The sequence below is a fragment of the Mesoplodon mirus genome, assembly GCF_964341445.2.
Source record: "Mesoplodon mirus genome assembly, chromosome: 11".
In the NCBI taxonomy this organism is placed as follows: Eukaryota; Metazoa; Chordata; class Mammalia; order Artiodactyla; family Ziphiidae; genus Mesoplodon; species Mesoplodon mirus.
The window spans coordinates 49,163,179-49,183,318 of record NC_138987.1 but is presented as its reverse complement, the minus strand read 5'-3'; the positions used below and the strand labels follow the sequence as shown (position 1 = coordinate 49,183,318).

Below are 20,140 nucleotides of genomic sequence, written 5' to 3'. Positions count from 1 at the left end.
TTTAAAAATTAATGTCAATTAGTTTCTCTCTTAGGTATTTTTTAAATAATGAAAGCCTCTTTCATGTTTTATATTAAATAGAGTTATAGTTAATGATTCAAATATCTTTCCCCACAGTTAATCCTGAAAGAAGTTGACTCACTATTGTATGTCGACACTGATATCCTTTTTTTACGGCCCGTTGATGATATTTGGTCTTTACTAAAGAAATTTAATTCCACACAAATTGCTGCAATGGCACCAGAACATGAAGAGCCTCGAATAGGCTGGTATAATCGCTTTGCCAGACATCCATACTATGGAAAAACTGGAGTGAACTCTGGAGTTATGTTGATGAACATGACCAGAATGAGAAGGAAGTATTTCAAGGTAAGTCACCGATCCAGGTTAACTTATCTCTCTTTTCCCTCCATATTGTTTGGTTTCCAGTTTAATTTTGCTTTATTAAAAACTAGATCAAGCTATTCAGAATTTTTCCACTTAACTAGAATAATTGAAGAAAAGTGTGTTCTTAGTATTCTGTTTATTAGAGCATTACAGTAGGTCAGAGCAGATGGCGTTACAATGAAGTAACAGTGCAACAAGTGTGAACATCACCTTCCTAGATTGGTATTCCAGGCAGGAGTTGCCATTTTGTAGTTGTGCAGCCTCATAATACTTGAATCTAAAGTGTGGTACATCTTGGGGGAACACAGATTGTGGTTAAGAGCTAAAGACTGTCCTGTTGGCTTGGTTCAGACGCTGAGATCTTGGGTAAGTTTTGAACATCTCTGGGCTTTGATTTCCTCATCTGTGAAATGGGATGATAGATAACAGTACCTATGTCATAGGGCTTTTGTGAGGGTTAAATTAGTTAGAAGGGAGGCTAACACATAGGAAATGTTGGCTATTTTGGTGCTTTTGGAAGTTAACTTCAAAAAAAAAGTTCCTGTGTGTTTCTCATCTCTCAAATTGTGGGGTCAGTGGAAGAGTGAGGCTATTTAAATTCTCTGATTCTGCATATTCTGAACACATGAGTGTGTTGTACTGTTTACCAGTTTCATGCTGATGAGTCCTTAAGTCGTTGTAGTCTGGGGGCATTGGAGTCAAGTGGTTTAGCCTTACGTTTAGCTTTGCCACCTGTTCACCACAGCCACTAGCCAACTAGTTAACTTTCAAATGTCAGTGCTCTCAGCTGAAAAATAGAGATAATAAATGGACTTATGTAGGTTGTCTTTTTTAAAAGAGACCCATTCAAAATGCTTAGTACAGAGTATGACACATAGTAAGCACTTCAGTGTTAGCTAAAAGCAGTGGCTTCTGAAACACTGATAGAGACTCACTGTTTATCCCTTTACATCTAGTTAGTACTAAATCAAACACCAAGGGATATTATGTCTTTTATGGTATGAATATATATGTAATATATATGTATATTTGTATGTGTATATATATTTGTCTGGTATTTTTCTTATGGCTTCTGGTAGACCAGAATTTACACCATTACTTATTACTCCTTTCTGCATGTCTGATTTAAATCTCTTGTCCCTTCTTATCCTTGCTCTAGGCAGCAGTACTGCTTGTAACCTTCACCACCCACATCTCGCCATTTCATTCTTAAGACAGTTAATACCCATCACTCTTGTCTTCTGTAAAGATCTAGTAAACCTAGGGGTTTTTTTAGCTTTCCCATTTTCTGTACCTTTCTGAAATCTTGATTTCATTTCACTTTTGTCTTCCACAAATGAATGCATTAATGAGGCCAGTGTAACCTTTGCTTTTGCTTACAAGTGAACATCTTTCTTCAATTACCCAATATTTTGATATATTTTGAATTTTAAAATTTCATGTACCATAAAGTTTTACTAAATAAAACAGGTGTCATACCATGAGTTTTCTTACTTTTCTGATGGTTAGACTATGCACAGTAATATTATACCAGAAGATGGTGCTGTAAGATTATGTGCTAAGGAATAATGTGACTGCTCAGGAACTCTTCATTTGAAATTCTTATCTGAGAAGTGTAGTGTTGCAAATAACCTTAGAGATAATTTAGTGTAACACCATTACTTGATTTTTAAGAAAATTTCAGATTGCAGCTATATAGTTCAAATCTCTGATTATTTTTTTATTTACCTTTTACTTACTTAAATATCATTCTTAAATATGTTTAACAGTTTCTCCCCTTTCCCTTTTCTTTTTGTCTGTGGCATGTTCTAAACCAGCTAGAGATGTAGATATAGGAGTTGAAATAATTTCTAAACTTTCAAGCTTTTGTTTTTTTCTATGTATTAATGACTTGATGAAGAAAAATATGAGGAGTGTGATAGTACGTTAATTTAGTAGGCACAATTTACTTCATACCTACTATCCCTCTGTTTCAAACAACTCTATTCTTGCCCAGTGGGAACAACACAGATTTATTTTGCTTCTAAATATTGTATTTATGATTGCTGATATGTTTCTACAAAATTTATTGATTTTTAGTTCCATTTTTCATATATCTTTATTTTTCCTGATTTCCAAACATATCTTTAGCAAACATTGCCTTGTTCTTTCCTACTAACTCTATAATTTCTGGCACAGATCATAAATTTTAGAGCTCTAGTGATGTAACTGAATTACTTGTAATAACTTTTCAAACTGTTTCATGCAGATCCATGAATGTTACCCCATAGTGCCTATCACATGAAAAGCTGTAAGATTACCCACTTAGGACAATGGCCATGGCCATGTTTTAAAGTCTTTGCTTTGCTGTCACCCAGCCCTACCATTCATGATTATTCAGTTCCAACCTGATGTATTATAATTATATATTTAAAAAATTAAAATAGTAAAATTTTAACTTTTTTGGTTTTTTCTTATAATGCTTGATAGACATTGATATAACACTGGCTAAGATACTGCTTTGTATTTTGTATTATGATTGTATTTGCAGTGTTGAATCTCTATTAAGGTATTTCTTAACCTTTTTCTATTTATTAGCTAAAAACCAGAGAATATAAATAAGGCATCTTGAGAATTTTTTTCTTGTATATTTACTGTACCCTGTTCATGTCGTGCCATTTATTACTTTGTAAAGTAATTTTTGCCTGTTTTCTCCATCTACTGAGGGCAGGGTGTGTCTTTTATGCAGCTTTGTATTCAGAATATTTAGCATGGAGTCTGGCATAAAGTAGCAACTCAGTAGATAATTACTGGCAGAGGACAGACAGAAGTTTTAGAAACTAGGCCATTAATGAATTATTGAAAAATATTAGAAAAGAGAATACTTATTGTGAGGTGGCTGTGAGGGTCGTTTTTACTTATTTGGAAGATGTATGTGATGGAGGGCTTTTATTGTGTTACATGTAGAGCTTAAGAAAACAATATCAATTAACATCTTACCAAAAGGGATGGAACTTTTCAGAGATTAGGAGAGTGACTAATCTTTGGGAATTCATGAGTTCTCAGTTTCTAGCATTGTTGGAACATAATATGAATAGCCACCTGTCAGTTTTATATTTGTTTGTAACATAAACTGATGATAATAATGAGTCTGTCTATTTTCAAAAGCATACATAGTTCTAGAAATGAAGCTAATTTATCTTAATATAATGCATGTGCGTTTTGGTAGGTTTGCTGAAATTAGTAAATTAGAACTACATCTTTTTAAAAAATTACAAAACTACTTCAGCTCTATCATCTCCTGCCTCCTCTCCCTCCTCCAGTCAGTAACTCTTCTTGCCCATTCACTTGATGCCAGTTCCTGTATGCCAGCTGTTGTACTGTACTACTGTACTTTTCAAGGTACTGTACTGTAAGATTAAAAGTGTTTCCTTTAAAAAAAAATTTACAAAACTAAATCATGCTTACAAAAATTCAGGCAATTCATCGCATATAGAGTAAAAAGACAAGTCCCCCATTTACACACCACTCTCCTCGGTTTCATTCCTTTGCCCAAATGGCATTATAAACTTTGCTATGTATTCTTCAGACCCTTTAAAAAAGTATTTGGAAACAGATATACATGTACATTAGCATTTATATGTAGAATTCTTTTATATATCTTCAGTTTGCTTTTTTCACTTAGTAAATATATAAATGATTTTTATGTCAGTACATACAGTCTGTCACATTTAATGTGTGTGATATTGTGGAGAAAGAACGTTTTGATTTTATTGTTTGTGTGTACTAGTATGAATATGTAGTTACATGGCTGAAAAATATCTCATGTATTTTAATTTTTACTTTCCTGACTGTACCACCAATGTGGGATGAAAATCTTTTCATAACAATTTTTAGGCCATTTTTGTTTCCTTCTTTGTGAATGGCTGTATGGCCATATCCTTTGACTATTTCTGTACTTTGCTGTTTTTCCATTTCTGTTGACTTGAGCTCTTTTTATATATGATGCCTCTTTATTAAACTCATTTCTCATAGTTTTTCATTGGTTGTCTTGGATATTCTAGGTTATATCCTCAGCAAATAATACTAGTGTTATTGATTCTTGTCCAGTATTTTTCTAGTAGGACTTTTCCTTTACATGTATTATAAAGGTCCCCCCACCTCCCACCCCTTGATTTTTTCTTTTTTCCCTAAAACTGCCCTGGACCTTGTTATTTTATCTTTCTTTTCTTTGAATAGATGTATTTCTTTGAATAGGTGTATTTCTGTCTCTCTATACATTTTTTTTTTTGCATAAGTAGAATCCAGTGAAGACTTGAACATGACATGGTACAAGGTGTCCACCAGTCCTGTCTATTTAATCTGTTTCTGGCCTTGGTCCTTTTGAGCAATTCAAAACTTTCCTTTTCAGATCCTAAGAACATTTAGTGAACATGATCAGTGATGTATTTCAGAGTCATCCTTTCAATAAAATATTTTCTTAATAATTCCTTAAGTAAAACTTGTTTCAGTCATTTTCCAGATTTATTTCTGATTGTGTATAGTTTACTGTATTTACTGCATTCTGAGAAACTTCACACAAGGTAATACAATTATAGCAAATTATATTTAGTTTAAATACGTAGTTTTTTTTCCAGGAATTCTGACTTTTCTTTCTCGAAGTATAGATTGTTTTTGCCTCCATTGTGTTTATTATATATCCTAGAATAGCTTGTAATAATGTTTTTTAAGCTATCTGTGGAGAAGAATCAGTGTTTTTTTAAACATTATTTACAATCTGTCATGAGGCAATGCTTTTGTAAAAATAATGTAAATAAATTACTAGGAAAATATTAGACTAAATAGACATAAAATCGCTATAAAAGTTTCTAAATCTTACTCTTAATTTGTGTACTTAAATCTTGTAGAGGACATGAAAAATTTACTGATCAGCACACTGCAAACTGTACTTTGAGGAGTACTGGTTTAAGTCTGGAGAGTTTCAAAGAGTCAAATTGGTATAAAAGACTTAGTATTCAACTTCACCCCAGCTTCACATGATCCCCAGCCCTCTTTCAACTCTGTTGTTTCCTTAGGTATGAGCTATGAGTAGTTCTGTAGAGGCTGAAAAGGCATCTGACGAAATTCAGTATCTTTTTTTTTTTTTTTTTTGCGGTACGCGGGCCTCTCACTGTTGTGGCCTCTCCCGTTGCGGAGCGCAGGCTCAGCGGCCATGGCTCATGGGCCCAGCCGCTCTGCGGCATGTGGGATCTTCCCAGACCGGGGCACGACCCCATGTCCCCTGCATCAGCAGGCAGACTCTCAACCACTGCGCCACCAGGGAAGCCCCAGTATCTATTTTTTTTTTTTTTTTTTTTTTTCTTTTTGCGGTATGCGGGCCTCTCACTGCTGTGGCCTCTCCCGTTGCGGAGCACAGGCTCCGGACGCGCAGGCTCCGGACGCGCAGGCTCAGCGGCCATGGCTCACGGGCCCAGCCGCTCCGCGGCATATGGGATCCTCCCAGACCGGGGCACGAACCCGTATCCCCTGCATCGGCAGGCGGACTCTCAACCACTGCGCCACCAGGGAGGCCCTCTATTTTTGATTTATCAATTTCAAATGACCTCTTTGAAATGCCAATTATAAAGGGTTGGCAAATCAGACTAAGAATAATAGTGATCATGGTGATAATAATAGCTAATACTGTGCCAGGTACTTTTCCTAGTACTTTTTATTTATAAATTAACAGGTTTGATCCTCAGCAGCTGTATGACAGAGACATAGGTACTGTGTCTAGACATATAACATAGGTACTAAAGCTATCTGCTTTTTAAGATGAGGTCACAGTCATAGTACTTAAACTACCACCTACTTTCTCTTTCCCTTTCCTCCCAGACATCTGTTAGTTTTATCACTTCTTTGTGCAGCTTCAGATACCTTCTTTTGTTATCTTCTGCACTCCAGCTGGACAGTTTTACTGACATTTACGTTTACATTAGGATCACTTGATTTTGAAACAAAAGTTTACACTTCTCCCCTTGCTCTGTAACAATTGCTAAGGGAAGAATGGGGAACTGTCATTATGCTGCCGTTTTAAACCTGGAAGCCTGAGAATCTCATTAATGTATTTACCAACAGAATGATATGACCTCTGTGCGACTACGATGGGGAGACATACTTATGCCATTGCTTAAAAAATACAAACTGAACATCACATGGGGTGATCAAGATCTGTTGAATATCATATTTTTTCATAATCCAGGTAATCATTTAAATTTATTCTTTGCATTTGTAAAAAAAAATCATAGTTAATATTTAGTCAAAACTGGAGAAATGCATTTATTTGATTTTGGCTTATACTAATGGTTATCACTTTTTTTTTTAAGACAAAGTAAACTAAATTTAAACTAAAATTTTGCAAAGTGTTAATTCTGTGGAATTAGGGTATGTTTGCTTTTTTGTTTTGTCTCTGCCTAGAAAGCCTTTTTGTTTTTCCGTGTCAATGGAACTATCGACCAGATCATTGCATATATGGAAGCAATTGCCAAGAAGCCGAAGAAGAAGGAATCTTTATTCTTCATGGGAACAGAGGTGTTTACCATGATGATAAGCAACCAGCGTTTAGAGCTATTTATGAAGCACTGAGAAATGTAAGCTTTTTTTAAAAAAATGTTTCTGTGGACGTACTCGCAAGCTTACAGAGAACTTGCATATCCTTTACCCTAGTTCATCAGTTATAAACCCAGCACTCCTTCCACATCTAGCTCTGGCACTTGGCGTTCTGCTGTAAGGAAGAGCACTCCCCTTTGCCCACTTACTGATCCATACATTATCAGTGTGAACTCATTGATATGTATTTTTTTCCATGATTTATAATGCAGTATTCAATTTTATTTATATTGATGCTGAAGTTGTGCCAGATTTGGTGATTGGGAGCCCTTTTGGCTATCTCTTATGCTCATTTGACATATTCCCATCATTATTTTCAGTACCTCCACATTCTTTGTCCAAACAAAATATCCCAGGCTCATCTTGTTATACATTCCCTGCCCTCACCCTGAAATCAGCTGTCAAAGGAACTCTGATGCTTATTGCTACAAGGGTGTCTTCCCTTCTAAGCCCTTTCAGCAGCAGAGCTGGGAAATACAAATATACAAATACACACAGTCATGTGCTCACACCAGTGCCTCCAGTTCCATTCCCTCAGGCCCCTTCCTTGCCTTCTCCTACTTTGTTTCTGTTTTATCTCATTTCTTCCACAACTAGAATCCTGGCTCCGAACATAAAATATTTCCTCTTTTGCTTAGTTCTACAGTACACTTAAACTAATTTAAAAAATGCTCCATTCATACTGCTATCTCCACTCCTCTGTTCTTGAAAAACCAACCTACTATAAAGGATTTGTTTCTAGTCCTCCCCCCACCCCTCCCCTGCCCCAGACGAGGGTGTGTACTCAGTACTATGTACAGAAGTTACTTGCGTTAGTTCTTTTCTCCTTCTTTCAGTGTGGTTATTCATTCATTTGAAATACAGTTGGGTTCATGTGTTTCTGTATGCTTTCAGTTTTAAGTTTTTTCCCCTCATCTCTGTTGATTTAGCTTTAATTTGATATGAGGAATATTAATATACTTCAAAAAGTCGAAACTATATAACGGTTTACTCAGAAGTAGCACTCCTTCCCCATCCTTCCACCCCAGGCCCCCCACCCCATCACCAATTTCATTTTCTGGTTTGTCCTTCCTGTACAGGTAAGTAGATACATGTACGTTTTGTAATTCCCCTTTTCTTACATGAGAAGTAGCATACTGTTCATCTTTATTTGCGCTTTGCCTTTTTTACAGTATTCTGGAAATTTCGGCATTTATAAATATTTTCTTCATGCTTTTTTTTTTTAAACAGCTGTATGATATTCCATTTTGTGCATGTACCAGAGTTTATTAAATTAATCTCTTATGTTTGAACATTCTGGTCTTTTCCAGCATTTTGAATAATAAATAATGCAGCAGTGCCTAACTTTGCCATACGTATATTTGTATTGTTGGGAGATGTTTCTTCAGGGTTAATTCCTGGACATGGGATAATTTTAATTGAAGATACCGCCTGTTTTCCCTACATGGGGATTATTTGCATTCCTGCCAACAGTTCATGACGAGGCCTATTGCTCACAGCCTCACTAACAGAGTGTATTATCAAGCTTGAAAAATTTTTGCCATTCTAACGAGTGAGAAATGGAATCTTAGTTTAATTTTAATTTGCCTTTCTCTTATGATTGAGATGAACATCTTTCTATATATTTAACAGCTGTTTTTACATCTTTTTGGGGGGTGAATTTTCTTTCAAATCTCTCACCTAGTCTTCTATCACTTTTAAAAAATAACTTTATTGATAACATTATATACCACACAGTTCACCCATAGTGTAAATAATTCAGTGGTTTTTAGCATGTTTACAGAGTTGTACAGTTATCACCATGAGGGAGTTTCAGTCTCTACTCCCCACCTCCCCACCCTTTGTTGCAAGTTCTTTGTGTATTAAAGATGTTAGTTCTTTTTCTGTGATATCTGATGTAAATTTTTTTCCCAATTTGACTGTTTATGGAATTTTATACCATTCAAAGTTGTTTTTTAAAAATTTTGTGTAATCAAATTTAAAACCTTTTTTTAAAAAAGTAGTAATTAGAAAGTCTTTCCCTACCTATACTCAGCTTATAGAAAAATTCACCTATATACTTTTTCATTTATTACATTTCGCTTTCTGCTCAATTTGGAATTTACTCTTTTGAGAGAGGAATAGATCTAATTCGATCTTTTTCCAAATAGCTGTCTTTTCCCAACATCATTTATTTAAAAGTCTATCTGTAACCCAGAGATTTGAGATACTGACTTTATTATATACTAAAGTTCCATTTGTAATTTCTGGATTTTCTGTTTTGCTCCAATGGTCTGTCCATTTGTATACTCTTACACACTATTTTAATTATAAAGCCTTTGTGCTGTATTTTAATATCTGGTAAGGTTACTTCCTCTTCATAGCCTGTCCTTTCAGTGTTTTCCTACCTATTGTATTTTTATTTTTCCACAAATATCAACTCATTTAATTACATAAAAAACTTGTTTTTTTGTTGGGAGTGTATCATCTTCACATATTAACTTAGTGGCTGCTGACATTTTAATGGTGTTGAGACATCTTAAGAACAAGGTCTGTCTTTCATTTGTGTCTTTCAGGAATGTTTAATAGTTTTCTTCATACTATGGATTTTGAACATATCTTAAGTTTATCCTTAAGTATTTTATCTTCTTTGTTGCCTTCGTAAATGGGGTTTTCTCTTTTAAGCATTTACTTTATATCGAGTTTGGGAAAAAATTACACTGGCGCCACCACCCCAGATATCTGTTCTCTCTCTTTTTTTTTCCTTGTTCTTACAGTGCTCTTGTTTAATTAAGGTGGATTGACGGGGGGAGATGATGCATGAACCAGGTCTCTGAATATGTTGGGGACCAAGACTTGGGGCAAATCCAAATAAGGACTGGATTTATGATTTTGCTTAAGGAGCATTATATCAAGTGCTATCCATGCAGCTAATTCATTGATACCTGGGGAGAAGTGTACGTGAGCACTCATCTCTCGCGTGGGTGTGTTCACTGCTCTGCTAGACTGTGTCTAATCTTATGTGGACGTGAAGACAAAAACATAAGTAAAATAACAAGAGTGGTTTGGTGTAAGCCTGGGGGTCAGGAGAAGAGCTGATGCCCCTGTTTGCTAGATGCTCAGTATTTGCTCGTGACTGCTCTCACTGTTTGCTAGTACAGCCTCAGTAATAGGAATGAGGATAAAGATACTGAACTGTAACCTACTGAGACACAGATTGTACTAGGACCGTGAAAGACTGCAAGTTTTGCCCCGAAGAGCCAGGGAAGGCTTCGTTGATGAGGAGGCATTTGATGTGAGCCCTGAAGAATGTGTAAGAGGTTGCCAGGTGAGCAGGCTGGGCCAAAATTGCCTGAGAAAAAGCCTCAGGGGTTGTGGAAGGTCCACGAGGAGGTCAGGCGTTGAGCTGTTCGGGGTGATGGGTGAAGGGAGGCAGCGGCAGGGCTGGGCTAGATGCGGTGATGACGTGCTGTGTAAGGTGACGGTCTGCAGTGACAAGGAGCTGAAGTTGTCTCCTGGAAATCTGAGTTTCTCAAACCTGGTGGTAGGCAAAGTGCTGACAGCATTGTAGGCTACAGTTTTAGTGTTTTTGATAAGTTTCTTGTCCTATAAACCTGAGAGAGAAGGTTTCTGAAGAATCAGTTTATCACGATACAGCTTCATTCACTGAAGAAATATAAAATTTAGTGATGTTCATTTTCATGTAGCCGACCTAGTATGCCTTCAGAAATCAATATCGTATTTTAATAATGCTTTATCATGGGTTGTCAAGAGGTGATAAAAATGACAAAAGGTACATTTGGGGTTCTGAGACTTTGCAGGATAGAAAAGAAATGCACTCCTATAAAAATGTGATTTCTTTGTTGCCTTTGATCATTTAAAAAAACATTATTAAGGAATTAAATCTTACTAGTTTTATTCGATCTTTTCTGATCTTCTATAAATGTATACTTTAAAAAAATTGAGTATTGGTTTTAAGCTGATGAATTACACTTGATTTTTAAAAAATAAATCTTATTTTAAAAACTATTTCAAATACTGAAGTAATTAAAGATTAATATTTGTTTTGGGTCCATATTAATAGCCATATTACCCATTTTTCAACTTAATGAAGTTAATCAGTCTTTTTTGGTGCTCTTGGTTAGTATTTGTATCTTTCCTTATCTATAATTCAGTGAGAAGTGTAATTTAAAAGAATTGCAGTTTAGACAAGGGCATTTATGCAAGTTTCAGACAGAAGCTTAGTCATAGCCATCGAATGCTGTGAACAGTAAGGACGTGAACCATTTTTAAAATGTAAACGCACGGCTATGTCTGCCAGCAAATCAGTTTTTACAGCCCACACATAGTTGTTAAATATTAGTTGCTGAGTGAATAAAAATACTAAGATTAAAAATTGCAGATTTGCAATGGGAACAAAATATTTTATTGCTCTGTAAAATATTTTCTGCTTCTTGTATTTCGTTTGAATTATTAGATTTCTTGGTGTTTCTCTGTTACCTTTGATTTACTTCACACCCTTCTTCTATTTGCATAAGATGCAGTAGGTTTGCAGAGATGCAAGGGATTCTCGACCATTTCCCTCCTGCACGACCTTGTATATAGTTGGCACTCAGCATTTGTCAGATTGAACTGCCTGCCATTCTGCCATACTTTTAAAACATGTTCTGTTTTTCGAAAATGCCTTTTAATTATCTACTTGTGGTCATCATAACCTCACTATTTATTCACTGCCTTCAACTGACAGTCTTAGATATAAAACATGACCTTCCTAAAAGTTTGTGTGCTGGGTACGGTGCCAGTGAAGAGGGAGGGAGTGATTAACTGTGTCAGGAGAGGTTCTCAGAGGAGCTGACATTGGACTGAGCTGGAAGGATGAGTACCAGGCAGGCAGGAATGGTGCAGACCAGTCACGTGTAGCACTCAGTATGGGAAGAGGCACACAGTCAGGTAAGGGCACATGTGGCCTCTGGGAAAGGGAACGTCTGGATGTGCATTCCATGCTGCACAACTCCTGGACACTGCAGAGTCTGTGGCTGGTGGAGGGTGTGACTTCCGGCTGTGTACTACAGGTAGACATCTGGGTGATTTATCACCTTTTCCCGTAAAGGTCAAATTACTTGTGTTATATGTTGGACTAAAAGGGCCCTAATTCATGAGGCACTATTTTTATTTTGGGAAAATACTCATCAGAAGACTTTCCCAGTGAAGAAAAAAGAAATTTAACCCCAAACACTGGGATTTAAATCACATGAAAATGGATGAACTGAATCTCAAGTACTCCTGGGAGTTTACTTTTAAACACTTTTGTTATGTTTTCATTTTTTGTCATTGTAGAGTAAGAAAAAGACCACAGTTGGCTCTTCCATTATTACTCGCCTCTCAGCCACAGTTGTACAAGAATGTTGTTTATACACAGTGAAATGTTACTTGACAGTATCACTTAATACAGGTGTTAAACCTTGAAGAAGGTAAGGTAAACCTGACCTTCTTCAGCATAACCCCAGACAAATGTGCTGTATACAGCACAGCACAGTTTCCCACTGTTAACAGAGCTGCATCTTTTAACAGAGTTTTTGAAACTGACTAGCAGTGCTGTATGGTTGTAAAGCTGTTGACGTTTTTTTCTCTTTTTTTAACATCTTTATTGGAGTATAATTGCTTTACAGTGGTGTGTTAGTTTCTGCTTTATAACAAAGTGAATCAGTTATACATATATCCCCATATCTCTTCCCTCTTGCATCTCCCTCCTTCCCACCCTCCCTATCCCACCCCTTTAGGTGGTCACAAAGCACCGAGCTGATCTTCCTGTGCTATGCGGCTGCTTCCCACTAGCTGTCGATTTCTTTTGCAGCTGAGGTGGACTCATGGCTTAGCCACTTAACTAGCTTTGTAACTGGGAAGATTCTCCCCCTGCCTTAAGTTGCTTCTTTGTAAATAGTGATGTCCTATTTCATGAAGTTGGTATGAGGCTTAAGTGCATTAATATGTATAAAGCTCTTAGAACAATGCCAGGCAGAGTAGGAAGGGTCCTCTTTTAACCAGTCCGGCTTTCAACAGTCTCTCCTAGATCCCTGTGTCCTAGCTGTTGTTATTTTCGTTACGTTCTTCCCAGTTAAGCCTCTCTCTCTCTTTTTTTTTTGTTTTCAAAAATACTTCAAGATATTTATCTTCAGTATATGGGATTAGGTTTGAAAAATCACCCCAAGAGTGAAGGTTTCATGCAGTTAATGTTCATAGTGTTCTTGCACTAGAGGCACCCAGGTTTAGGATCTCTTTGCAGCTCTACACGTCCATGTTCTAAATTAGCATCTGTGTTCAGCCTGTTCTCCCTAGATGGGCTGTGGCTTCCTACAGACTCACTAATTGTGATTCAAATGGTGCTTTTATTTCCTCTCCCTCAGTGGCAGCGTAGTGAACCTCAGGTCATACGCAGCCCTTCTAGATTTCAGGTTCTGAATTTCCTTCAGGATCTTGCATTTTTCACTGACTTCAAACTTTTCCCATAAAATGTTCTATTTTCAAGCCCCGTCAGTCTTTCGGATTGTAGTTGCAAATACTAAATGAAAAAATGTACCTGGTTGAAAATACTAAGCTCACAGGTTATTTGCACTTAACTATTACAACAGTGTTTTCCAAAATATATTCCTTGGGATATTAATATATTTTATGGTGAAAAGGGTAAAAAGTATATTTTGGAATTAGTGGGCCAAACAATACCCAACAGATGTGTTTTTTGTTTTTATAGTTTTTCATGTGCCACTGTGAATCCCCCCAAGAGTGCATGGTATTTAGCAGTTCTCAAACATATTTATACTTGGGATCCCTTTGTGCAGTTAGAGTTCTGTGGGAAGCACTGACCTGTGCTGTCATTTTGCATTCCTCCCACTCCGTGCCTCCATCTCACTCCTTTCCAGTCCAGCCGCACCAGTGTTATCAGAGTGATTCTTGGCTTATTAGTCTCTCTCAGACACCTCGAGCTTTTGGTTGTCACCTCACGCCTGTCAGTATCTCTGGTCTTCTGCCCTTGACCATGTTCTTGCCTTGGCCTGGAGTGCCCTGCCTCCACGCTCCTCTCTGAAGGGCTCTCCCCAGTACCCCCAGTGAGTTACCCGTACTCTCTCCCTCCTCCTGTGAGATCGTAGTCTGCTTAACTCATTGAAATTATTTTTTGGGCACATGCTTTCTGTGAGACTTTAAATGGAGATTGTCAATGTCAAGTTGATTGAAGAAGAAGTTGTTGGGAATAGAGTTAAATTTTTATATATATCTTTGTCTTTTTATTTTCTTTCTCTAGTGTTCTTTTGAAGATGACAACATCCATTCTTTATTAAAGCCTTTAGAACTGGAACTACAAAAGACAGTGCATACATACTGTGGAAAAATTTACAAAATATTTATCAAACAGCTGTCAAAAAGCATACAAGATCGTTATGATAGACCACCAAAGGAAAGGTGATTCTTGGTGACCGCTAAATCAAATGAATTAAAACAACAAAATGTCAGAGGATATGTGTGAAGGAATAGTCTTAGATGAAGTGTTCAGGAAGGAATTATTTATCTTCAGAATAATTTTTTTCCCGAAGAAGTTAAATGAGCAGTATTTTCATGTAATGAAGAATAAGTTGAAGTCTTGGACCCCAACAAGAAGATAGTTGTGACTTCTGATGTTCTGTAATGCTATTTGCTATCATTCTAGTATTGATGAAGATATTATTGAATGGTTATAGCCTACAGACTTTGTTTTACTCTTACTCTCAAGTGGGTAAGAGCAGTAGGGATGTATGGTTGGAGAAAAATGTACCTCATACACAGTGGAAACACTCAAACTGTGAGTATAGCAATAATTTTATGTCAGCACTAACCTCACTTTAAATGTGTGAGAAAAGAAAGTTGTTTACAGGAGCAGAAAATGTTCTGTTTCTAAAGAAATGGGATGTAACTGATGTCACTATCGACAATCTGTGTGTGCCTTTATACATTTCATCTCTGTTTTAAAATATTTTTGTGACAATCATGCTTAAACTTATTTTTGGTTTATAAGTAAACTGCACATTTAAAATTGAGAGGGAAAACTGAAAGTTTTGATTATTAGTCTCTGTGTGTATTTGTGAAACATAGAATTTTCATTTGTACGTGCTTAACTGTCTTGCCAAAAGTCATATCTAAGATTATTAATTAGGTATTTTAGGAAATTTTTTCTCACTTTAAATGAAAATTTTCAGCTTTACTGGGCATTCTGGACACAATAAATATACTGATAATAAAATGAGAACCTAATGAGTGTACTTATATGATGGTGGAAAATGTGATGGACCAAAATGCATAAGCTATGTACTTCCTGTGAGCAGTCATTATAGTTACAGTGGAGCAGGAAAAAACTGGCCCATTGAAACCTTTGTCCTTCTACCTCAAAATGGCTTTGCAAGATATTTTTGAAGAAGCAAATATACGTATAGAGCCTTACTTTAAGTTAGACAACTTTCATGGATGATTGGCTTCAGAAGATTGTCACATCTGATTATAGAAAAACTAGTTTTGATTTGGTTTGATGTGCATGTCCTCCTTCTTTAAATCTCACTTAAGACAGTTATTATTTTTTTTATCTTGGCAATAAGAAAATATTACTTCTCTGTGTTTTTGACCTGTCTTCTATAGCTGTAGATTCTGAGTACTTAGCATGTACTGTGCTGGGGCACACGTCTCATTTTACCAAGTACTGTATGGTTAACTTCTTTTTCTCCTTTTGACATTTTAACGCTTAAATAGAGAAGAGAAAACCATGAAGGAAGACGATCACCTTTGTGAAAATAGTGGTGATTGGCTTTATGAAGACACAGCGCCCTCTGTGGAGACGTGGAAGACGGTGCTCTGTCTTTGCAGTTCAGTCAGGGACAAATTGAGAGAGGAAGGTGTAAGAAAGGCAGATTAGAAGCTGATGGCCAGCTCAGCACTCTTGGACAGAAGCGTTCAGAGAGCACAGTCTGTGTGTCCCTGGCAGAGCACCGTGGTGACTGTGAGAACTTGTGAACTTGTTGAAGTCGATTTGCTAAATAAAAAATGAGGTCCCTAGAATTTTGAAGTTTGGAGGGTATAGGATCATTTTTAATGGTCCCCAGGTGAGACCATTGGCGACCTGGCTACATTAGACTCTTGTGGGGACCTTGCTGAGAATGGATTCCTGGGCCTCACCTTTGGTGACTCTGGTACCCCATGTCTAGATGGGTCTGCACATTACACAGAAGTAGAGAGAATAGTACAGTGGTATTCCTTGTCCAGATCAAACACGTCAATATCTTACCACATTTGTGTCATCTATCCCTTTTTCCTTTGCTGAAGTATCTTAAAGAAAATGCCAGGCATCATGTTATTTCACCTCTGTGAACACTTTGGTAACTACAGTGACATCATATCTCCTTTGGCTTCAGTTAATATCCAGTTCTTAGGCAGATTTCCCTCACTGACTACAATGTTAGAATCAGAGTGCAAAAATAAGTCACATTATGATTCTATTTTTAATAAGCACCTCAGATGATTTTGGTGTCAGTTAGTTTGGGAACCCCTGGAAATCATTTTGCCAACTTGAAGGTTGAAGTTAGGACCACAACTCTCGGCACAGTTGGTGGATTATAAATGTGATTCTGAAACATTAGCGGAAGTACTTGGGGTTATTGACAAGATACAAATTTATATTAGGAAGTTGCTTAGATTTAATTTCCTTAGTGAACAGAGACTCTTAGCCCCATAGGCTCTAGTATGATTGGGACTGGGTGGAGTGTGATCATAGTTTAACTAGACTGTATGCTGTGGTCTCACGCCTGTTGTACCCATTTACACTGTTACACACTCTACATTGTGGATCAGTTGGAAGGTTCTTCATGTGGTTTATTCAGACCTGACTTAATTGAGCGTTTTACCATAAATTGGGTTATGGTGAAAACTCTCCACTTAGGGACTGTGTTTACCTGAAAGTTAGGGTATCACAAAAAGACCTTAACAATATTAAAATGAGTTTTCTGAGTTTAGATAAGGTAACTTTTTCCTTGAGAAGTCTCAAGAAATGCAGTTCTCAGCATTAATGAGGTTAAATTCTAGAACAGCTTAGAGAACGTTTTATATTTCTTTCCATAAGATGGTGTATCTATGCAGTTTATACGAATTACATTCTATATTCTTTGAGTCTATGTGTTAGAACAATTCTGACCTCAGAACTATCTCTGGGCTGCAGTATTACCAAAGCGGAATGACTTTATAATGTAGCCAACCCTCATTTATATGAAGTAGCCATCTTAGAGGAACTTGGAAAACCTTTAGAAAATATATATTGTGATTTACATTTTAAGAAAATACATACTTTTTTTTTTCCCTGTGAAGAGTAGTTCATAATGTATACGGTAACCCACTTATCTTTGGACACTTCAGAGCCTGAAACAATACTACTGCTTACTCACTGCTCTCTCATCTTGCCTTCAGTCAGATGTTATTGGTGTAATGGAAAGAAAACCAGACTGTGAACTAGATCTGTACACTCTTCTTGGTTAGGGACCCGAGGCGTATCATTTAACCTTCTCTGTGCCATAAGTTTGTGAACAATCAGTATGCCCCTCCCACCTCATAAGACTCAGAAGTCATGAAGTTGAGACCCAGAAGAGAGAATGGATTTGCTGCATGGCTTGTATCATGCCACAGCAGCATTACTGTTGAAGTTCTGTGTTGCTCTGTTGTCTCCTGAACAGATCATTCTGTTTTAGGCTGAATGTTTTTTGACATGTTTTCTATCTCCGGTATGAATTTGCTTAGATTATGTAAGGAAGAATTTTTAAGGAAGAGAAAGCAAAGGAAAGAATGATGTAAAGGAATGATCAAAGGAAGAAGGAAAAGAGAGGAAGTGAGAAAAGTGAGGAAAGAGAAGGGAATAAGAGTGAGAATGGCCAAAGGCAGAGTGCAAGAAGAGAGGGGATGAGAGTGTGGAAATTGAGAAGTAGAGGTAGAGAGCGGAGGTGTGGGAACAGTCACTTTTTGAGTTGCAGCACCCCAGCCTGTACCACTGTCTGCTTGCCTTCCTCTGTTTCAGTTCACGAGGCCCTCTGGGCTCAGGAATTGTGCTGGATTTCATGGAAGGGGCAACCAGGCTACCTTTGTTTGATTTGTTGATCCTAAAGTATTTTCCCAGTCACTCTACTCACTGATCATTTAGTGCTGTGAGTCAACATTGTATTTTTTTTTTTTGTATTTTTTCGTTAATTGGATCCAAGTTTGTGAGCTAAGACCTGTCGAAACACAATGACAAATATCTTCCTTTTTAACATCCTTTTAGTCTTCCCAGATGCTGAACTATGCAGGACTGACCACATAGATAACACAGGAGGAGGGGATGGCCGTATCAGATCTGAAGGGGGCCCAGGAATCTATCACGGTGGTTTTCCCAGATGATACTGATAAGAAGCTAGATTTGGGAACCACTGCCCTACCTTGAATGAATGGCATCTTAAACAGTACATCACATCTCTTGATTCTTCAGTAGGCATACTTCCAGTTGTAGTGTTAGGAATGGATTAAAGAGAACAGGAGACAGCAGGAGTACGTTAAATGGAAAAACATTAAAAGAAAGTATTCAGTGTCTTCTTTTTCAGAAGTTTATATTGTAAGTAATAAACACCTTAGTGTTAATCAGTAGTGATTTAGCGAGACCACTGATTTTTTTTTTTTTAAATAACTTTTGGTTCCTTAGAGTAAAATAGAGAAGTAGGGAAGCAGTATGTCAGGTGTGGGGCCAGTTATCATTTTATTAAATGTAATTTCAAGCATCTTAAACAATTGCCTTATTGCATTTTAATATTTAATAAAAGTAGATTAAATAATGATTAGTACTGTAACAGTTATCCTTTTATACATTGCCAAAGCAACCCTTTTTTGCCTGTTAAAGTCTGGCTAAACTGTCCTGGTGTTCGTCGTTTCTTAATTCATTGAACATGAAACTAGATTTTTATAACTAAATTATATAAACTTAAGGCAGGTGTGAAAGGTGATGCAAGAATTTTTTTTAACTAAAAATGAATATGGTATTAATCCAAATATCTAGCAATTACAGAATTATGAGAACATGGAATAGCATATTGGACTAGGCAATTTAAAACTGATTACAAGTCGATGTCAAACTTCTAAATGGAAAATATGTATTGTCACCTCATCTCTACCAATTAATTCCAAATGTCTAATGGGATTGTTTCTTAAGAATTTTCTGTACACCCAGTTTTCAAACAAAAGAGGACCTTTGAAAAGATACGGAGAGAAAAAGAAAGGAAAATTTCTGTCACTTCTAATGCTGTGAATGTTATTTGGAGGGTCTGTGGTCAGACATTTTAATGCCAAACTTAAGACCTGATGTGGAGCCTCTGATTATGTGTAGTTTACATTACAATCTGAATTTGTGAGCATATTCAAACACACATCATCATAGCAACTCCTTGTAAAAACTGAAGAAAAGCAACAGTGTACCTTTCATTTAAAATGTAAGTTGACTTTGACTATGATGGTAAATAGCTGTTTTCAACCTGTGTATAAAATCTCTTCAGGGAATATTGGAATGTTATGCAAAAATAATTCAGAGCTTGTAGCATAGCTGTAAACTGTGTCATCCATTGCATCACATCCATTGTTGTCAGTATCTGAGAGCTGGGCCAGTGGCTTTTGATGCATGTTGTAACAGAAGATTTATGAAGGAGATGGTGGTTTGTACTTGTTCCTGAAGTCAGAAACTGGAAGGTGTTTCCATTTTTCACAAGCATTTTGCATAAATATGTTAATATTTTGAGTAGTAATGATTCTAAAGTTGCAGGAAGGCATTTTGGTGTACTGTGTTACACAGAGATTACTACTCTTAAATTGATTTTTACCTGAAAATATGACGGTTTTAGGATAATTTGGGTATCTTCCTCCAAGTATTTTGTGTATCTTGACATTTATTAAAGGGAGGGTCAATATAAGATTATAGATTGGGATGTAACCTGAGAATAATGGAAAGTTGCTCTGTTCTGTTTTGGGGGGATTCAAATCATCTTTTTCTTGAGAAATTTTGTGTTGTTCTTACTAAATAAACATCTACTCAATAAATATCTAATTTCTTCAAGTGATGTGTCTGAATTAT

General features: G+C 36.7%; 1 protein-coding gene across 2 annotated transcripts in view; it reads left to right on the top strand.

Moving 5' to 3' along the window:
• GXYLT1 (glucoside xylosyltransferase 1) overlaps window positions 1-19,928 on the top strand; it is a 53,294-nt gene extending 33,366 nt beyond the window's left edge. For both annotated transcript variants that reach the window (XM_082636898.1, XM_082636897.1), the window contains 4 exons: window positions 118-369; window positions 6,484-6,607; window positions 6,823-6,995; window positions 14,291-19,928. In XM_082636898.1, the coding sequence (XP_082493024.1) occupies window positions 118-369; window positions 6,484-6,607; window positions 6,823-6,995; window positions 14,291-14,452 (711 nt within the window). In that variant the 3' untranslated portion in view covers window positions 14,453-19,928. The remainder of the gene's footprint in view (window positions 1-117; window positions 370-6,483; window positions 6,608-6,822; window positions 6,996-14,290) is intronic.
• The last annotated feature ends 212 nt before the right edge of the window (window positions 19,929-20,140 follow it).